The sequence below is a fragment of the Nelumbo nucifera genome, chromosome 3, assembly GCF_055504915.1.
Source record: "Nelumbo nucifera cultivar China Antique chromosome 3, China Antique-T2T, whole genome shotgun sequence".
Lineage (NCBI taxonomy): Eukaryota > Viridiplantae > Streptophyta > Magnoliopsida > Proteales > Nelumbonaceae > Nelumbo > Nelumbo nucifera.
The window spans coordinates 101,665,766-101,683,859 of record NC_142651.1 but is presented as its reverse complement, the minus strand read 5'-3'; the positions used below and the strand labels follow the sequence as shown (position 1 = coordinate 101,683,859).

Sequence of the window (18,094 nt, the reverse complement as noted above, 5' to 3'; positions counted from 1 at the left end):
TAATTGAAGGGCTCAAGGAGTTTGTGGAAGGTGCAAGTAACAAAGGCAAGCAAAATAGTTGGAAAGAGCATCTCTCAGAAACTGGAAGAAGGTTTGTTGTAGAGTGTAAGAGAAACCTTAAAGGTTATTTTATCTCCTTGACAGAATTTTTTGGCAAGGGTAGAAAGCAGATGATCTGCTTTCCAGAAGGAAGGAAGAGTCAGGGCTGGAAGGCAGTTCATGGTGCCTTATGTGAACTGCTGAAACGCCTGAGTGCTAAAAGAGAAGCAATAGTAAAAAGGAAGATAAGCAGTTCTAGTAGTATGGTGAACAATATTAAGCAAGAGAATCTTGTAGTGATAGCTGGGGCAGGTAAATACAGAATGGGAGTAAACATACAGAGAGGTGATTGGGAAAGAAAACTGATAGTTAAAGCTTTAGCTCCCATTCTTGACTGGAGGAAAGTTGCAGATCTGTTAACAGCAAGTTTAAAGTTGAAGAGCACATTTATTTTAACACCTTTTGAGAAGGACAAGGCTTTGCTGGATCTACTTGAGAACAGAGTAGAAGTTGAGGCTTTAAATATCCAAGCTAAACTTGGAAATTTCACAGTATCAAGATGGTGTCCGGGATCAAACTCCAAAGACCTCTTTGTTGAAGATGGAGTGATGGTGCGTCTTTTAGGTCTTCCCTTTCACTTGTGGAAGCAAGAAACTGCTGAAGCCATTGCTTTGATGTGTGGAGGATCACTAGGAGGTGCCTTTTGGGGAGACCTTCGTTCAGCTTCCATTTTATTGAATGGAGTAAAACCTGAGGAGATTCCTCGGAAGATAGAGGTGCTAGTCGAAAGGCTTTGCTACTCAGTGTGGCTGGCTTCATCCACTGAATCGATGCTCTGGAAAGAGGCTCGTAGGGAGGGAGATGAGAAGGTTGAAGAAGAAGAGCTGCGTGGCAAGAAAGGGTTGGAGGATTCAAACAAGAAAAGTACTTTCACTAAAATGGAAAAACATTTGCTAGAGAAACAAAAGGGTAGCAGGCAGGGGGTGGGAGTTTCGCGTGTGGAAGAAGTGAACAGTCTGGAGGGTGGCAGGTCCTTTGCACAGGTTGTAACCGGCACCAAGACTTTTTTGAACAAGGAAAAGGGGTTGGTCCAAGGAAGAACCGAACGTAGACCTGTTAAAACCAAACCGAGGTCGAGGTTGGACGTGCGTGACCTTCTTAAAAGTCATGTGAGCTCGCGGGTATTTAAGAATGGGCCAAAGCAAAAGCCCATGTGGGCTGCTAATGGTATGTTTAAAGGCCCAAACAGGTTAGCGGGCCTGACCTAGCTTGTTAAAAAGGCGCGTGAGCCTTTAAAGAAACACGTGACTGGGGTTTCAACTATGATAGACATCGGTTACGGTCTATCATCGTCCCCAACAACGAGCCAAAAGGGGGATTGCGTGCAGCGCCGGAAACCAGAAAAGAAGAGGGCGTTACAGTGGGTCTCTTGACGAAGTTTGAAGGAGCTTAGCCCTGTGCGAGGCTTCTCAGAGAGGCCGAAGCCAAGTTTCACTAGGGGAAGAACTGAAGAGAAGAAAGAGAAGTTTGAAGGATGGGTGCAGTGTGGTGAAGGCGATGATGAATCGGAGGACCTTTCTGTTGATGGCTCTAGCGTGGGCAGTGTAAACGATGAAGGCAGCTGTGCTGGAGGTGATATGGAAGGGTGGAATATTGCAAGATTATTCCAAGGTGAAGACTGCAATCGGCTTATCTCATTCCCAAGACCACAGAGTGCGCAAGGTTTATCAAAAGGGGAAAACCGGGTGAACCGGAAGCAGAGCAGGAATACGCCATCTAGGGGTGACCCAGGGGTAGAGTGGAAAGATCACCAGGTTGACCAAATGACAGAAGTACTTCCCAACCAACTCAGGAAGATAATTGTTTACCAACCTCCGAAACAAGAGGAGGCTGGGAGCAGTCCTATTCTAGCTTGTCCATCAGTCCCAGGTAACCATGTGATTTCGGTTTGTGCTACTAATGTGTCTCCTGTGTCTTTGGTTCCAGATTCCGTTCCTGTACCATGTCCTGTAGCCCATGAATATGCAGCCAAGCTAGTAGGCGGGTTCTCTGAGGAGGGGGAGAGGGGAAGGAAGGATTGTGGGAAGGTGCGGGAAGAAAGGTATAGGAGTGGAAAAGTGTGGGAAATCATTGAAAGAGTGTTTAAGGACGTGGAAGGGAAGCTGATTTGGAGGAGGGAAGGGGAGGAAGGAAGAAAGGAGGGGTTAGTGGAGAGGAGGGAAAGGAATGAGGGTAGAGATGGAGAGGATTACGGGGAGAAAGCAAGGAGGGAGGTAACATTAAGGGGAGGAAGGTTGGAGAGGAAAGAACTGAGGTGGGACTAGAGGAGAGGAAGGAAAGGCAGGTGGACAGAGATGAAGGGGATTCTGTAGGAAGGGTAGGGGTGGTGGATTCGGTGAGAGAAGACACGATAGCAGAATTTGTAGGGAAGTTGGGCTATAGGCTGGGAGATTTGAACGAGTTGAAAGAAAGTTTACAGAAGAGGAAGATGCAGATCATAACAAAGAAGAGGAGGTTGAGTGAAGTAGAGAGATTAAAGAGAGATGTAGAAGGAGACAAGAAGCTCGAGGTAAAAGGAGATAGAAGGAAAGGGGGAAAGTAGCGGGTAGGAGGCAAGGGGTTTGTAAAAAGAAGCGGAATGAAGATTCTTAGTGGAATGTGAGGGGAATTGGGAGTGCGAAGAAGAGAGTAACAATAAAAGAGGTAATAAGACGGTATGCCCCAGACATTGTGCTGTTGCAAGAGTCGAAGAGAATGGAGTTTAATGACAAATGGGCAAGGAATGTATGGAAAGCCAGGGGGATTAGCTGGGTGGCGGCTCCATCGTGGGGTGCTTCTGGGGGGATTGTAACAATGTGGAAGAGGGATGTGGTTGAAGGTCTGGAGGAGTTGATCGGAAAGTACTCGGTTTTCATGAAGTTTAAGCAGCAAGAGGATGATTATATGTGGGTGCTCACAAATGTTTACGGACCGAATGACTACAGAGAGAGAAAGGAGCTGTGGGAGGAACTAGCTGATATTAGAAGGTTGTGGGATGGGCCTTGGTGCATGGGTGGGGATTTCAATGTGATTAGATTCTCGGAAGAGTCCAATAAGATTAACCAGAGGGTGACAAAAAGCATGAGGAAGTTTAACAGTTTTGTGGATGCCTTTGAGCTTAAAGAGATTCCCCTAGCACATAAGGGTGACCTCGGATCACTGGCCCATAGTGTTATGTAAGGAGGAAAGAAGGTGTGGAGGTCCTACCCCCTTTAGATTTGAAAATATGTGGTTACTTCATCCAGGGTTTCCTAACAAAGTGAGGGAGTGGTGGCATGAGTGTAACCCGTCGGTGAAGTGGGAGGGGATGAGATTCCATAAGAAACTACAATTCTTGAAAGCAAGAATCAAGGAGTGGAATTTGATGGAGTTCAGGAGGATAGAAGAAAGAAAGGGAGACTTGATGAAGAAGATTGAAAGCCTTGACTTTAAAGAGGAAAGGGGAGAATTTGGAGAGGAAGACAATGTCCTCAGGAGAGAATTGAGAAGACAGTTAGAGGACTGCCTGTACAAGGAGGAAATTAGCTGGAGGCAAAAATCTTGGTGTAAATGGTTGCAAGAGGGAGATAGAAACACTAGGTATTTCCACTCTCTAGCAGATGGTAGGAGAAGGAAGAACTTTATCTCCAAATTGGTAGTAGATGGAGTTGAGTTAGTACAACAAGAGGAGATTGCCAGGACCTGTGTGGAGCACTTCAAATCTATTCTAAGAAGGCCTGTGAGTAGAAGGGTGTGGGTAGAAGGTTTGGATTGGCCAGATGTAGGGGTGGAGAACATGAGAAGGATGGAAAGAAGCTTTGATATAGAAGAGATCAAGGAGGCTGTGTTCTCTATGGATAGAACAAAAGCTCCAGGGCCGAATGGGTTTACAATGGCTTTTTATCAGGATTGTTGGGATATCTTGAAAGATGATCTCTTGCGGGTGTTTGAGGAGTTTTTCAGGAGAGGAATTGTCAATCCGGGTGTGAACTCTACATTTATAGCCTTAATTCCAAAACAGAAAGATGCATCCCACCCGAAGGATTTTAGGCCAATAAGCTTGGTTAATAGCTTGTATAAGATCATTGTAAAAGTGTTGTCTTTGAGGCTGAAAGAGGTACTACCAGATATCATTGCACACTACCAATGAGCTTTTGTGAGTAGAAGACAAATTACAGACCATATTTTAATTGCTAATGAGAGTGTGGAGAACTTTAAGAGGGATAAGAAGAAGGGAGTGGTCTGTAAGCTGGACCTGGAAAGGGCTTATGACTTGGTGGACTGGGAGTTCTTGAGGAAAGTTTTAACTAAATTCGGGTTTGGGGCTAGATGGTGTAAGTGGATCATGGGCTGTGTCCGGAATTGTCATTATTCAGTGCTAGTGAATGGGACAGTGGTAGATTTCTTTCCAGCCAGTAGGGGTATAAGACAAGGAGACCCCCTTTCTCCTTTCTTGTTCATTTTAATTGCGGAGGTTTTGGGGAAACTGATTCACAGAGCAGATTCTAGGGGGCTCATTAGAGGCTGGAGGGTTGGGAGGGTGGAAACCCCCCTCACTCACTTATAGTTTGCTGATGACACGATTCTGTTTTGTGAAGGTGGTAATGTGAGGTTTATTAGGAATTTAAAGTCGGTGATACAACTGTTTGAGCAAATGTCCAATTTGAAGGTTAACCTTGGGAAAAGCTGTGTAGTGGGGGTGAATTTGGAGGAGGGAGAGATCAGGGAGAGTGCTAAAGTGCTGGGGTGTGAAGTTTCGGGATGGCCTCTGAACTACTTAGGATTACCATTAGGTGATAATCCCAAGAGAGAGAGTTTCTGGAACCCGGTGATGGAAAGGTTTGAAAAAAGATTGGTATCCTGGAAAAAGAACTACCTCTCTCTTGGTGGGAGAATTACACTAATTAAGGCCACGCTTGCTAACTTACCCATCTTTTTCATGTCGGTGTTTAAAATCCCAGTGAAAATTGCTAACAGATTAGAGAAGATAATGAGAGATTTCCTGTGGAAGCCAGGAGAAGAGAAGAGGGATCATAGAGTTAGCTGGGAAATAGTGTGTAGGAGTAAGTCGTGTGGTGGCTTGGGGCTTGGGAGTATTAGGAGAAGGAATGTCTCTGTTGGGGAAGTGGTTGTGGAGGTTTCCTTTGGAGAAGGAGAAGCTATGGGCTAGAATAGTGGCAAGTATTCATGGGCTGGAGCACAATGGATGGGACGCTGGAATCAGAGCTAGGATCACAAGCAATTCTCCTTGGAAAGCCATTCATGACCTGCTACCAGTTTTCATTCCTAATATCAGGTATGACTTGAATTCCGGTAACTCCATAATGTTTTGGGAACAAACCTGGGTGGGGAGCGCCCCTCTAAAGGATCAGTTTCCGTCTTTGTATGCCCTTTCTGATTTGAAAAATGAGCCGATCCCGTCTTTCACCACCCCGTCCTCTTCCATTTCTAGGATTGGGTGAAACTTGGGTCTAAGAAGGGATTTGAGGGACTCAGACTTCGATTGTATTTTGAGCCTTCTTGCACTTCTTGATAACGTTGTCTTAGACCCCACTAGGGCGGATTCTAGAATTTGGACACCTACCCCAATGACATTTTCTCTTGTGCTTCGTTCTTCAAAGTCTTAAGTCAGTCCACTAGTCCTACCTTGTCCCCTTTCCCTGTTGGTGAGGTTTGGTGCAGAGCTATACCTCCTAGGGTTGGTAGTTTTTGTTGGGAAGCCTATCTGGAAAGAATCAACACTGGTGATCTACTCCAAAAGAAGAGACCCAATACTTGCTTGTCACCTCAGTGGTGTGTTCTGTGTAAAGCAGATGGGGAGACTGGTTTTCACCTAATGGTGTCTTGCCACTTCGCGAGGTCATTGTGGGATTGAGCTTTCTCCTTATTTGGATGCAGTTGGAATCCCCCATCAGACATGCAGGGCCTTTTCTCCCCTTCCTTTTTCAGGTGGCGGTTAAAAAGGGGAAGGACAATGTGGAGAGGACTAAGGGCTACAGTATGTTGGACACTGTGGGAAGAAAGAAACTCCAGGATATTCTCAGAAACCCAGAGAGGGCCAGCAGATCTGAGGGCTATCATACACTTTAGGGCGGTACAGTGGCTGAAATCTTTGGAAATATTCACAGATTACACTGTGGATGACTTGTTGAGGAAGTGGGGTGAAATTGCAAATTGCACGCAGACCAAGTCAGTAATGAGTGTGGCTTGGACCCCCCCCCCACCTAGTGGATTCTTGAAATTAAACTTTGATGGATGCAGTAGGAGAAACCCGGGACAATCGGGGATCGGGGGTGTTTTTAGAGATGATAATGGGGTCATCTCTGCTATGTTCTCAGGCCCAATTGGAGTGGGTGACTCCCTTAGAGCTGAGATATGTGCAGTTATGGAAGGAGCCCGGAAAGCTAAGGAATTGAACATCAGGAAACTTATAATTGAAGGGGATTCAAAGGTGGTGATAGGGTGGCTGACTAAAGATCAAAATGATTTATGGAAGTATAATAATGAGAAGAGGAAATTCAAATGGCTGGTGCGGGAGATGGAAATTAAGACATGTTGGATTAAAAGATCAGCTAATTCCCTAGCTGACGGTTTAGCAAAACAAGGGGCAGAAAGGGATCCTTTGTTTTGGGCTAAGCTGTAACGTTAGTGTCTTTGTATCCTTGTATTTTTTTTTCCTTTCTTGAAGTTCTTTGTGACTTTTGGAAGATAAGTGTGTTTGTCTTCCACTTGTAAATTTTCTACTGATGAATTAATGAAAGTGTTATTGATCAAAAAAAAAAAAATGGGTGGGATGCTAGGATTTTGGCTAGGGCTACAAGAGCTATATTTTGGGAACCTTATTAAATTTTGGGAGCATGTTTAGGTGGGGAACTCACCTAACCACTTCCCCTCATTGTTTTCGCTTTCAAATTACAAGGATAAGCCTATTTCCACCTTCATCTTTCCTTCCAATTTAAGAATTGGGTTTGATTGAGACTTGGATATTTCATCCATCCTTGCTTCAAATCAATGATGGGGTTTTCTTGGATCCTTCTAAAATGAATAGTCGAATATGGACTTTCTCTCCTTTTGGCTAACTAAACCACTTTTTAACCCTGGGATTTCCTTTCCTATCAAGGAGATCTGGAGTATGTCTATTCCTCCAAGGGTTGGGGGTTTTTGCTGGGAAGCTTTTTTTGGAAAGAATTAATACCTCAAATTTGCTCCAAAGAAAGAGACCTTATCCCTGCATAAGTGTGTTGTCTACAAAGCTAGTAGTGAGACTTGCTATCACTTATTAATCTCTTGCCCTTTTGTTAAATGTATTTGGGAATGATTTCTTTCTTTGTTTGGGTGTGGGTAAACTCCCTTGCTGGACGTACAAAGCCTGTTTACTTATCAGAAAAAGAAACAAAAAAGAGAGAGATACAAGTTAAGGTGAGAAGGCATCACTGAGAAAATCCCAAATACAATGACACCCACCCCAAACACACCACACCCCAACCCTACCATGGAAGACCCAAATTCCAAAAATTACAACCAGATACTTGCTAATACAAGCTCAAACCTACAAATAACCCACCAGAGTACCACCAGACGCCTTCAAACAAAGACAAAACATCTCACAGTATCCTAATACACTCGTGACTCAATGCCAATACAAACACTTAATCCCTAACATACAAATCATTTCTTCAAAAAGCAACTGCACTTTTCCACCTTTCCACCTTCAAAACATCCTAAAAACTCTACAAAAAGACTACCCTTTTTTCCTACTTATATTACTCCTTTCAAAAATAAACCCATTGTCTAGCTCAAGCAATGCTCTTTTGAGACTATGCAATCTGTTCTTTTCTAATTCCAAAAACATTTTTTTGATGAATAATGAATGAATTTCTTTATAGATTAAAAACATAAAAGATACACACAGAAAATTCCCAAGATGAGGCACAAGATGCAGCCTCGGATTAAAGCAAAAATTACAGTTTAGCCCCAAACATCTGATTCCTATGCACCCCTTGTTTAGCTAATGAATCTGCTAATCCATTTGCTGATCTTCTTTCCCATTGGAATTGGACTGACATGTTTGTAGTTAGCCATTTGAATCTTCATAAAGCTCCTTTATTGGACCAGGCTGCTGTTTCTAGTTCTTTTAACCACTAGATCACCAGCTTGGAATCACCTTCAATTAACAACTGTTCACAGTTCAGTTCCTTGGCAAATTCAATTCAGCTCCTTGTAGCACTGCTTGAATTTCTGTATTGATCGAGTCCCTACTCCTATAGGGCCAGAATATAAAGCAATGATTAGCTCTTCGATATTTCTAAACACTCCCCCAACACCCGAAGGACCTGGATTGCCTGAACTGCTGCCATCAAAGTTGAGCTTAATGATACCCTCTTGAGGAGGTTTCCATTCTGCTAACGGTTTAGGTCTTGTACTAGAGATTTTGGAAATTGTTTCCCAATTTCTCCATAAATCATCAAAGGAGAATGGAGAAGAGGGAGTGTCCAAAGCTTGTTCTCTCCGCCTTTTTTTCAGATGGCCGAAGAAGAGAGGGAAGACTATGTGGAGAAGCATTAGGGCTGCAGTGTGTTGGTCTTTATGGGAAGAAAGAAAATCATGAATATTTTCAAATAAGTAAAGAACCATTGGAAACTTATTAGATCTAATCCTGTTAAGGGTGGCACATTGGTTGAAAACTATGGAATTGTTCTCAGATTATTCTGTGGTTGATGTGGTGAGAAATTGGAAGGAGATAGCCTCCTCTGCCCTCTGTAAGGGTCTTCTCCTCCTTCTGGGTTCATAAAATTGAATTTTGATGGTAGTTGTATAAGGAACCCAGGGCCTTCTGGGATTAGGGGAGTATTTAGGAATGAGGTGGGGGCTATTATTGCTATGTTTTTTTTTTTTTTGATCAATAACACTTTGATTAATTCATCAGTAGAAAATTTACAAGTGGAAGACAAACACACTTATCTTCCAAAAGTCACAAAGAACTTCAAGAAAGGAAAAAAATACAAGGATACAAAGACACTAACGTTACAGCTTAGCCCAAAACAAAGAATCCCTTTCTGCCCCTTGTTTTGCTAAACCGTCAGCTAGGGAATTAGCTGATCTTTTAATCCAACATGTCTTAACTTCCATCTCCCGCACCAGCCATTTGAATTTCCTCTTCTCATTATTATACTTCCATAAATCATTTTGATCTTTAGTCAGCCACCCTATCACCACCTCTGAATCCCCTTCAATTATAAGTTTCCTGATGTTCAATTCCTTAGCTTTCCGGGCTCCTTCCATAACTGCACATATCTCAGCTCTAAGGGAGTCACCCACTCCAATTGGGTCTGAGAACATAGCAGAGATGACCCCATTATCATCTCTAAAAACACCCCCGATCCCCGATTGTCCCGGGTGTCTCCTACTGCATCCATCAAAGTTTAATTTCAAGAATCCACTAGGTGTGGGGGGGGGGGGGGGGGGTCCAAGCCACACTCATTACTGACTTGGTCTGCGTGCAATTTGCAATTTCACCCCACTTCCTCAACAAGTCATCCACAGTGTAATCTGTGAATATTTCCAAAGATTTCAGCCACTGTACCGCCCTAAAGTGTATGATAGCCCTCAGATCTGCTGGCCCTCTCTGGGTTTCTGAGAATATCCTGGAGTTTCTTTCTTCCAACAGTGTCCAACATACTGTAGCCCTTAGTCCTCTCCACATTGTCCTTCCCCTTTTTAACCGCCACCTGAAAAAGGAAGGGGAGAAAAGGCCCTGCATGTCTGATGGGGGATTCCAACTGCATCCAAATAAGGAGAAAGCTCAATCCCACAATGACCTCGCGAAGTGGCAAGACACCATTAGGTGAAAACCAGTCTCCCCCCATCTGCTTTACACAGAACACACCACTGAGGTGACAAGCAAATATTGGGTCTCTTCTTTTGGAGTAGATCACCAGTGTTGATTCTTTCCAGATAGGCTTCCCAACAAAAACTACCAACCCTAGGAGGTATAGCTCTGCACCAAACCTCACCAAATGGGAAAGGGGACAAGGTAGGACTAGTGGACTGACTTAAGACTTTGAAGAACGAAGCACAAGAGAAAATGTCATTGGGGTAGGTGTCCAAATTCTAGAATCCGCCCTAGTGGGGTCTAAGACAACGTTATCAAGAAGTGCAAGAAGGCTCAAAATACAGTCGAAGTCTGAGTCCCTCAATTCCCTTCTTAGACCCAAGTTTCACCCAATCCTAGAAATGGAAGAGGACGGGGTGGTGAAAGACGGGATCGGCTCATTTTTCAAATCAGAAAGGGCATACAAAGACGGAAACTGATCCTTTAGAGGGGCGCTCCCCACCCAGGTTTGTTCCCAAAACATTATGGAGTTACCGGAATTCAAGTCATACCCGATATTAGGAATGAAAACTGGTAGCAGGTCATGAATGGCTTTCCAAGGAGAATTGCTTGTGATCCTAGCTCTGATTCCAGCGTCCCATCCATTGTGCTCCAGCCCATGAATACTTGCCACTATTCTAGCCCATAGCTTCTCCTTCTCCAAAGGAAACCTCCACAACCACTTCCCTAGCAGAGTCATATTCCTTCTCCTAATACTCCCAAGCCACCACACGACTTACTCCTACACACTATTTCCCAGCTAACTCTATGATCCCTCTTCTCTTCTCCTGGCTCCCACAGGAAATCTCTCATTATCTTCTCTAATCTGTTAGCAATCTTCACTGGGATTTTAAACACCGACATGAAAAAGATGGGTAAGTTAGCAAGCGTGGCCTTAATTAGTGTAATTCTCCCACCAATAAGGTATCCAAAGAGCAAGGGAGTTGAACATTAGATGTTTGGTTCTTGAAGGTGACTCGGAGGTGGTGATTAGGTGGCTAAAGGGGGGAGGCAGCGGATTATGGAGTGATAACAATGAGAAGAATAAATTTAACTAGCTGAGTAGGGATATTGTGGTTCATTACAAGTGGGTGAAGAGGACTGTTAATTCTTTTGCTGATGGGTTAGCAAAGCAAGGGGTGGATAGGATTTCGACTTTTTGGGCTAATTTTTGAATTTTCCTTGTATTCTTTGGTGGAGAGTTAAGTCTTTTTACCTCCCCTTTGTACCTAAGCTTCACATAGTTTCATTTCTTTAATAAAGTTTCTTGTTATTGATAAAAAAAAAGAATGGAGAAAATAGTTCTAGGGTCTTTACCCAATTAATGGCTCTATTAATTAAGCAATTCCATGCAATGATCTTGTTCCTCTCCTTCTCATCAAAGATCTTGGCATTTCTTTCTTCCCAAACAGTCCAAACCAGTGCAGCCCTTGCACATTTCCACAAGACTTTACTTGAGAGCTAGGGACAGAGCATCAGGAAGAGAAAAAGGAGGCGCAAGAGAAAGTGCCCGAAGGGTTAGGGGACCAAATATGAGCATCAGGTTTAGAAGGGCCCAGACAGATAGAATCAAGCAAGCAAAGTAACTTTGTTGTCTGGTCAAGCTTGGAATCTCTTAAATCTCTCCTGAAACTCAAATCCCAACTGAAACCAGAAGAAGAGGAAAATGAGACAAATCTTTGAACAAGTTCATTTTTAAAGCGAGAGAGGGAATGCAAAGGCAAAAAAAGATCCTTGAGGGTTGAGTTTCCAATCCATAAGTCCTCCCAAAAAAGAATCCTATCCCCAGTACATATATCAACCTGTTCATCTTCCTCCCTTCTTCCTTCTCTCCACAGAGAAGCTTCAATGGCTGTTACTAGCCATACAGAATAAAAAACACCGTCAACCATCACCTTAATCATACGAGGAATATCTTCAGGGGAAACATTACTCAGAGTGACAGCTGCTGAATGGAGGTCTCTGCCGAATACACCATCCAACCAAGCTTTGCACAGAGCATCTATGGATTCAAACACCTCTTTTGTCAAGAGATGAAACGGAAGTCCCACAATCCGAACTATTACCTTGTCTTGGACATTCAAGTCTTTGGAATTGGATAGAGGGGTCCACTTGATATAGTCACAGTTCCTGGTTCCAGATGTAAGCACAGAGCATGTAGTTCAAGCTCCTCCCCTTCTAGCTCTACCAGGGCTTTGCTTTCCTCAAAGGGAGTAATAATAATAGTGCACTTTAAGTTTAATTTCTTCAGTAACTCATAACCAACCTTCTTCCAGTCAGTCAATGGAGCTGTAGAAGATACTATGAATTTTTTTCTCCCAATCTGACTTGGTAGCTGAAGATTAACCTACAATCCTTATTAGCTTGTCCCACAGCAATCAACCCTTCTGTCTCTTTGAAAGACACCTGCTCCTTCCTCCTTGCAGAGACTATGCTGGGATCATGTTTCTCCTTTGGTGTCTCAGAGATTTGTTCTCTAATAGATTGCTGATTCTCTCCCCTGACAGAAAGTCTTCGAAACCTCTGAGACCTCTTTCCAACCAGTCATTTGTTTTCCTTCTGGGAAGCAGACCATTTGCCTGCCTGTGTTCCCAAAAAACTCCACTAGCACCACAAATCTTCCTTTAGCATTCTTCCTCCTTTCTGCTACATATCTCCTACCACGACCTTCCATTGATCCTTTACATCCAGCTTCGAGCTTAGTTTAATGGCTTCTTCCAAGAATGTCCTGAACCACACTATCACTTCCTCTCCTACCAGGAATACCATAGCCATTTTCATTTCTCTGATTTTAATGGCCACTTCCCCCCTCACTCTGAAACTTTCCAAGAGGAATTGTTTTGCTTCAACCATCAGAACCCTTCTCCATGGTGCTGCCTGTACAAACTTATCTTCAGAAATCAGAACCCTTCTCCATGCCACTGCTGCACAAGTTCTGAAACTTGAAGGTGACAAGTTCCGAGTCACCTTCAACAATCATATTCTTGAAGTTCATTGACTTAGCCTCTCTGAGACCTTGAAGAACTGCCAATGCTTCTGAGACATTTTTCTGGCATAGTCCTCCCTACTTAATAAAACACCTCCTATCTCTTACCCACTTCTGTTCTGCTTCTTTGTTAATCATTTATTCAGATCCAGTGATCCACTCTTTTGTCTACTTTGAACGCTTGATTTTGTACTAGTCTTTTTTTCCTGCCTCTTCATCTCCCACATCTTTTTTATCCTCTTTTCCCTGTTTCTCTATAGGACCAGTCATTGGCCATGTTCTATATTTTGCCTCTTGATGACAACCTCCAATTGGTGAGACTAGCATTGACAACTAAGTCTTTTGCATTTGGGGAAGAAGTTTGTATGGCAACATCTTCAACACTGACCATACACTCCCCACTCCTCATCATACTTTCTGTTAGCAAACTATCCTGGATGTTAATTATCTTACCTACTTTAACGAGAGAGAGAGAGAGAGCAGCCCCCATAGATTACCCCTGTGTTGTGGACCAGACTATGGTTCTTCTGCTCCTTGTATTTTCTTGCAGCTCTGGAGTTCTTATCCATCTCAACTGGTTTCTCGCCCAATAGATCCTGTTGTCTGCAACTTTCAGGGTCCACGACATTCATTTGTGCGATAACATTTCTTCAAACCCCAATCTTTCCTATTAAAACATCCTTACATTCCTCCATTCTGACCCGTCCACCTTTGTCATAGTTGCTACAACCATCCATCGACCCTTCCTCCACAACTTGCTGTCTCACACCACCAACCTCCAACATCAAATTGTGCACCTAAGGATTAGACATATTTTCTTTTGATCAACATTTGCAACTCCAAGAGAAGCAGAGTCAACTCTTGAGCTTGATCAACTTTTCCAGTATTTGCATGATTATTGTGGAAAAATAAAGAGGAAGAGAAGAAGAAATGAAGAGGGAGAGAAGAAGAAATACTTCTGTACTGATAATGTGTTGAAAAAACATGTTGAGCATACAACTTAAATAGAAAAAGATAGGAGAGACAAACTCCTAGGATCTCTCTCAATTACTCCTAGAATCTCTCTCAATTAGGGATTGATTAAATCTTTCCCTTAATCCTAGGATATGATTTTCCTAATTTTATTCAAATCTAATCTTTCCTAAATTTATTCAAATCTGTAATCAATCAAATCTTTCTAAATTTGCAGCAAATCATATCTTTCTTAATTTGCCACAAATCATATCTTGCCGACAATTATCATCACATGCCCTTCATCAAGAATCAACAAAAGGTCCTCATGAGCTTTCTATCTTTTTTTGATTGGTAACTGTTAAATTTATTGGATTGTAAAAAAATGATGAATTACACAGTTTTGTATCCTTGATGTTTTAGGCAGAAAGGACTGCTTGAAATAGTTTAAACACATCCTTTTCTTCCTGTTCTTAAATCTTAGACATGCTCATTGGCTATCAGAATTTGATTAATAATCTATATTTCTTCAATTAAAGCCCCTTGAAATTGAGAGATTGTCTAAGGTGGAGCCTCTCTGTGTGTAAGAAAGAGAATATTTTCTATTATTTTATAAAGGCTACCAACCAAATTGAAGGTCTAGGTCCTTAGGATGATAAGCACTGGCTTTCTTAGAATTTAATGCTAGAAAGGTTGTATTACGTCTGTTGTGAATGACTCTTCTATCATAAAACTCTGAAGACCCCCATCAAATCCTCTTTTAGGTAATCTCTCCCTTCTTTCTTACTTATTAAGCTTCCATTCCTTCTGTTTTGGTGAAAGCCTGGAAAAGTTCCTGCACGTTGTTAGATGCAGTATTGTCTATTTGGGATCTTCCTGCCTAAACTAGTCTTTCATAGGCTTCACTTGATTTGAAGTTGCACTTACATTTCATGCTGATTTTGTACATGAAGAGAACCCTGTAATTTTGTATTATAGTATTTATATCTGATATGTTCTTTTGATATCTGTTCTGTAAATAAGAAAGAAAAAAAGAAAAGAAGACCAAAGACAGGTATGTGGATAAAGTCTTGATCATGTTAAGTATTGGATATGCTTATCTGCATATGAAAATTAATTCTTGCGAGTACACTGAGATGCACTTACTGTATTCAGGTATATCCTACCATGCGATCTGCATTTGTTGACATAGTCAGAACCCGTGGCTTTCGAGGATTATATGCTGGATTATCACCAACACTGGTTGAGATCATTCCTTATGCAGGCTTACAATTTGGCACCTATGATACATTTAAGCAATGGATCATGGTAGGTTAATGTGCACATTATTATGCATTCTCACTTTTTAGGATCTTTAAAGAATTTAGAAAAATAACATTAGTTTTATGAGATGAAGATTCTAGGACATAGGAAAGCAAAAAGGGGCCTGGGTTTAGGTGGCAAGGATAGATCTATATGGTCATTCTTTAACAGAGGATATGATCTTAAAGAGTAGAATGGAACAGAATATATGCCACCCCTCCCCCAAAGATGGGATAAGGTAGATGATGGACATCAATCTTCTTAGGAAAGGAAATAAAAGATGTTTGAAACTGAATTTTCCTTCTGTAATATACCAAGCACAATTTTTAATTTTATACCCACAGCTACTTGAATGAGATAACATACTCTGAAGAATCAGAAGAATCCACCAGGTAGAAACAAGATGTATCTTTTGATGGTATAGAAATACATGCTATAGGGGATATATAAGATTTGATCCATCTTACATGGGAGGTATGGTATTACAAATAATAACCCAATTTGATCCTACAAATATTCTATATATGTTCTTTTTTATCATTAGGAAATCTTACCACTTTTTGTATCCTTGGTTGTTGAAAAAAAATAAAAAAACGGTGGGACAGATGTCTTGGAGTTTAAGATGCTTCAAATTGGAAAATTTTGGACCCATCAAATGAGCCCAGCCGAGTCCTATTTTTTATGCTGGATCCATGTGTATTTAGTCATACTTTTGGTTTTGTATTGTATATCCCCACTGTACTGTTTCTCAATGTACATGAGCTGGTTGTATATTTTGGTTGAGTTGGTATTAATATAACATATTCCCTTGTCAAAAAAAAAAAAAAGACTCGTCAGATTTTCCTAGGTGTCCTACAAATGATGGTTCTTCCCCTTGGTATGCATTACATATACCACTATGCCTATGCTAGATAGATTCTAACTAGTTTGTTGGAACAGAAAGTCCATCCCACACTAACCCATGAATACATCAATCTCTTCTTCTTGTCTGATGATATTTGTTAACTTTTTCTTATAGGCATGGAAAAGATTTAGTTCTTCTCATATCGGCTCAACTCAGATGGATGGCAGCCTTTCAAGTTTCCAGCTCTTCCTATGTGGTTTGGCAGCCAGCACATGTGCTAAAGCTGTGTGCCACCCTCTTGATGTGGTCAAGAAACGGTTCCAGGTGAAATCTCATTTGCAAACTCAAGAAAGTTTGGAAACTTAAGATAGTTGTTTGACAACTTATATCCATACCCCAATCAAATTTTCAATGTCACCTGTTAACATGTTTTATGCTAGTTTTCCACAGAACATCTGAATCTATCCTGAAAATGATTTTAAGGCCCTGTTCGCATTTTGGTAAGTTATTTACCCGGGTAAATGCACTTACCCAGGTAATTGTTTCCTAGGAAAGATTTATTCAGGTAAGTGTATTTACCGATGTTCTTTTATTTCCCATGTAAATAAGGCAATGACCATTTTATCCACAAAAATCCATTATTATAAGGGACATTTTTGTCCCTTTCAGTGTTGGCAACTTCCCCCAAGGTGGGAAAGTTACTTACCCACCTAGGAGATGGGTATCACTTACCCGGGTAGGTGATACCCAGGAAAATAAACTTTCCTTGGTCCTCACATAAATCTGAAAAAAGAACATGGGATTTTTGGTCAATGGGAATCAAAATCCCATTGACCAACTTTCCCCCCTCTCAAAATCCAGAAAAAGAATCCCCCCTAAAGGGTATCTCTATTGGGTGAGGGGTGATCATGGGCTAGGCTGGGCCGGGCTTAGCACCTATGATAAGGGTTATAGCTTGGGCTTTAGGGCTTATAATTATAAATATGACAGATTAAGTATGTATTATAAAACATTAAATATATAATATATAACAAATTTGTAAAAAAGATTCACTAATTTTGTAATAGTATGAAAATTATGTTTTTAAATCCAACCAAAAAATGAAACCATTTTTCCATTTGGGTAGCATGTCAGTGGTTCAACCATCTCGATCAAACCACAAATGAGTCAATTCATGATGTCATAATTAAATAAAAAGTCAAAAGAAAAATAGATAGAACACAAATTAAAAAAAAATGAAAATTTTGTAGAAAAAATTGGAACACTATAATATTGTATATTCAACATATTAAACCAAAAAAAGCATGATGAGTAAGAAGTATATTTATTAATGATGGAAATGACAATTTAAAATTGACCAGGAAGCAAAACTGTTTTCCCATTCAAAAGGTGAGTCAGTGGTTCAGCCGTCTTGGTCAAATGGGTCAGTCAATCTACTCATAAAAAAATGGGTCAGTCAATCCATGATGTCATAATGAAGTAGTAATATTTTTAAAATAAATATAAATACAAAAAAATTATAAAATTTAGGCATGCCTTTAATATCATATATTCATCGTAATAAACAAAACCTATTTAATTTAAAATTGACTAAATGCAAAATCACTTTTCTGTTGGGGTGGTGGGCAACTGGTTTAAACTAAACATTCAAGCCAAATGGGCTAACCCATGATGTTATAATTAAACAATAAAAATTTTAAAAATATAAAATACAAAATTTGTAAAAGTTGTCTAGAAAAAGTTTGGGAACATCTCTATTCTCTCATATTATATATTCATCATATTAAACAAAATATGCAACACAAAATGATAATAATACTTATTGTTATTGTAATCTTAAATTGCCATGTGTAACACACGTGTACATTTACTAGTAATATTACTATAAAGTAAAATGGCACATGAATGGATGTATACATTTAATTTATATAAATAATTGTGGGCTGGCCAGGCTGAAAATGATTACCCCTTTGGGTCTATCAACATAGCTACAGACATGTAAAACCTGGGCAGGGTAATAAAATATATAGTTATATAGAGTTGCTTGGATCCCTCCTACAAGGAGGGATCTTGAAAATTTATT

At 41.0% G+C, this 18,094-nt stretch overlaps 1 protein-coding gene across 3 annotated transcripts in view; it reads left to right on the top strand.

The window, feature by feature from the left end:
• The window catches only part of LOC104599006 (mitochondrial thiamine diphosphate carrier 2-like), a 36,276-nt gene that overhangs the window by 15,970 nt on the left and 2,212 nt on the right, over positions 1–18,094 (top strand). For all 3 annotated transcript variants that reach the window (XM_010261366.3, XM_088901943.1, XM_010261367.3), the window contains 2 exons: positions 15,021–15,173; positions 16,186–16,335. In XM_010261366.3, coding sequence (XP_010259668.1) covers positions 15,021–15,173; positions 16,186–16,335 — 303 coding nt within the window. The remainder of the gene's footprint in view (positions 1–15,020; positions 15,174–16,185; positions 16,336–18,094) is intronic.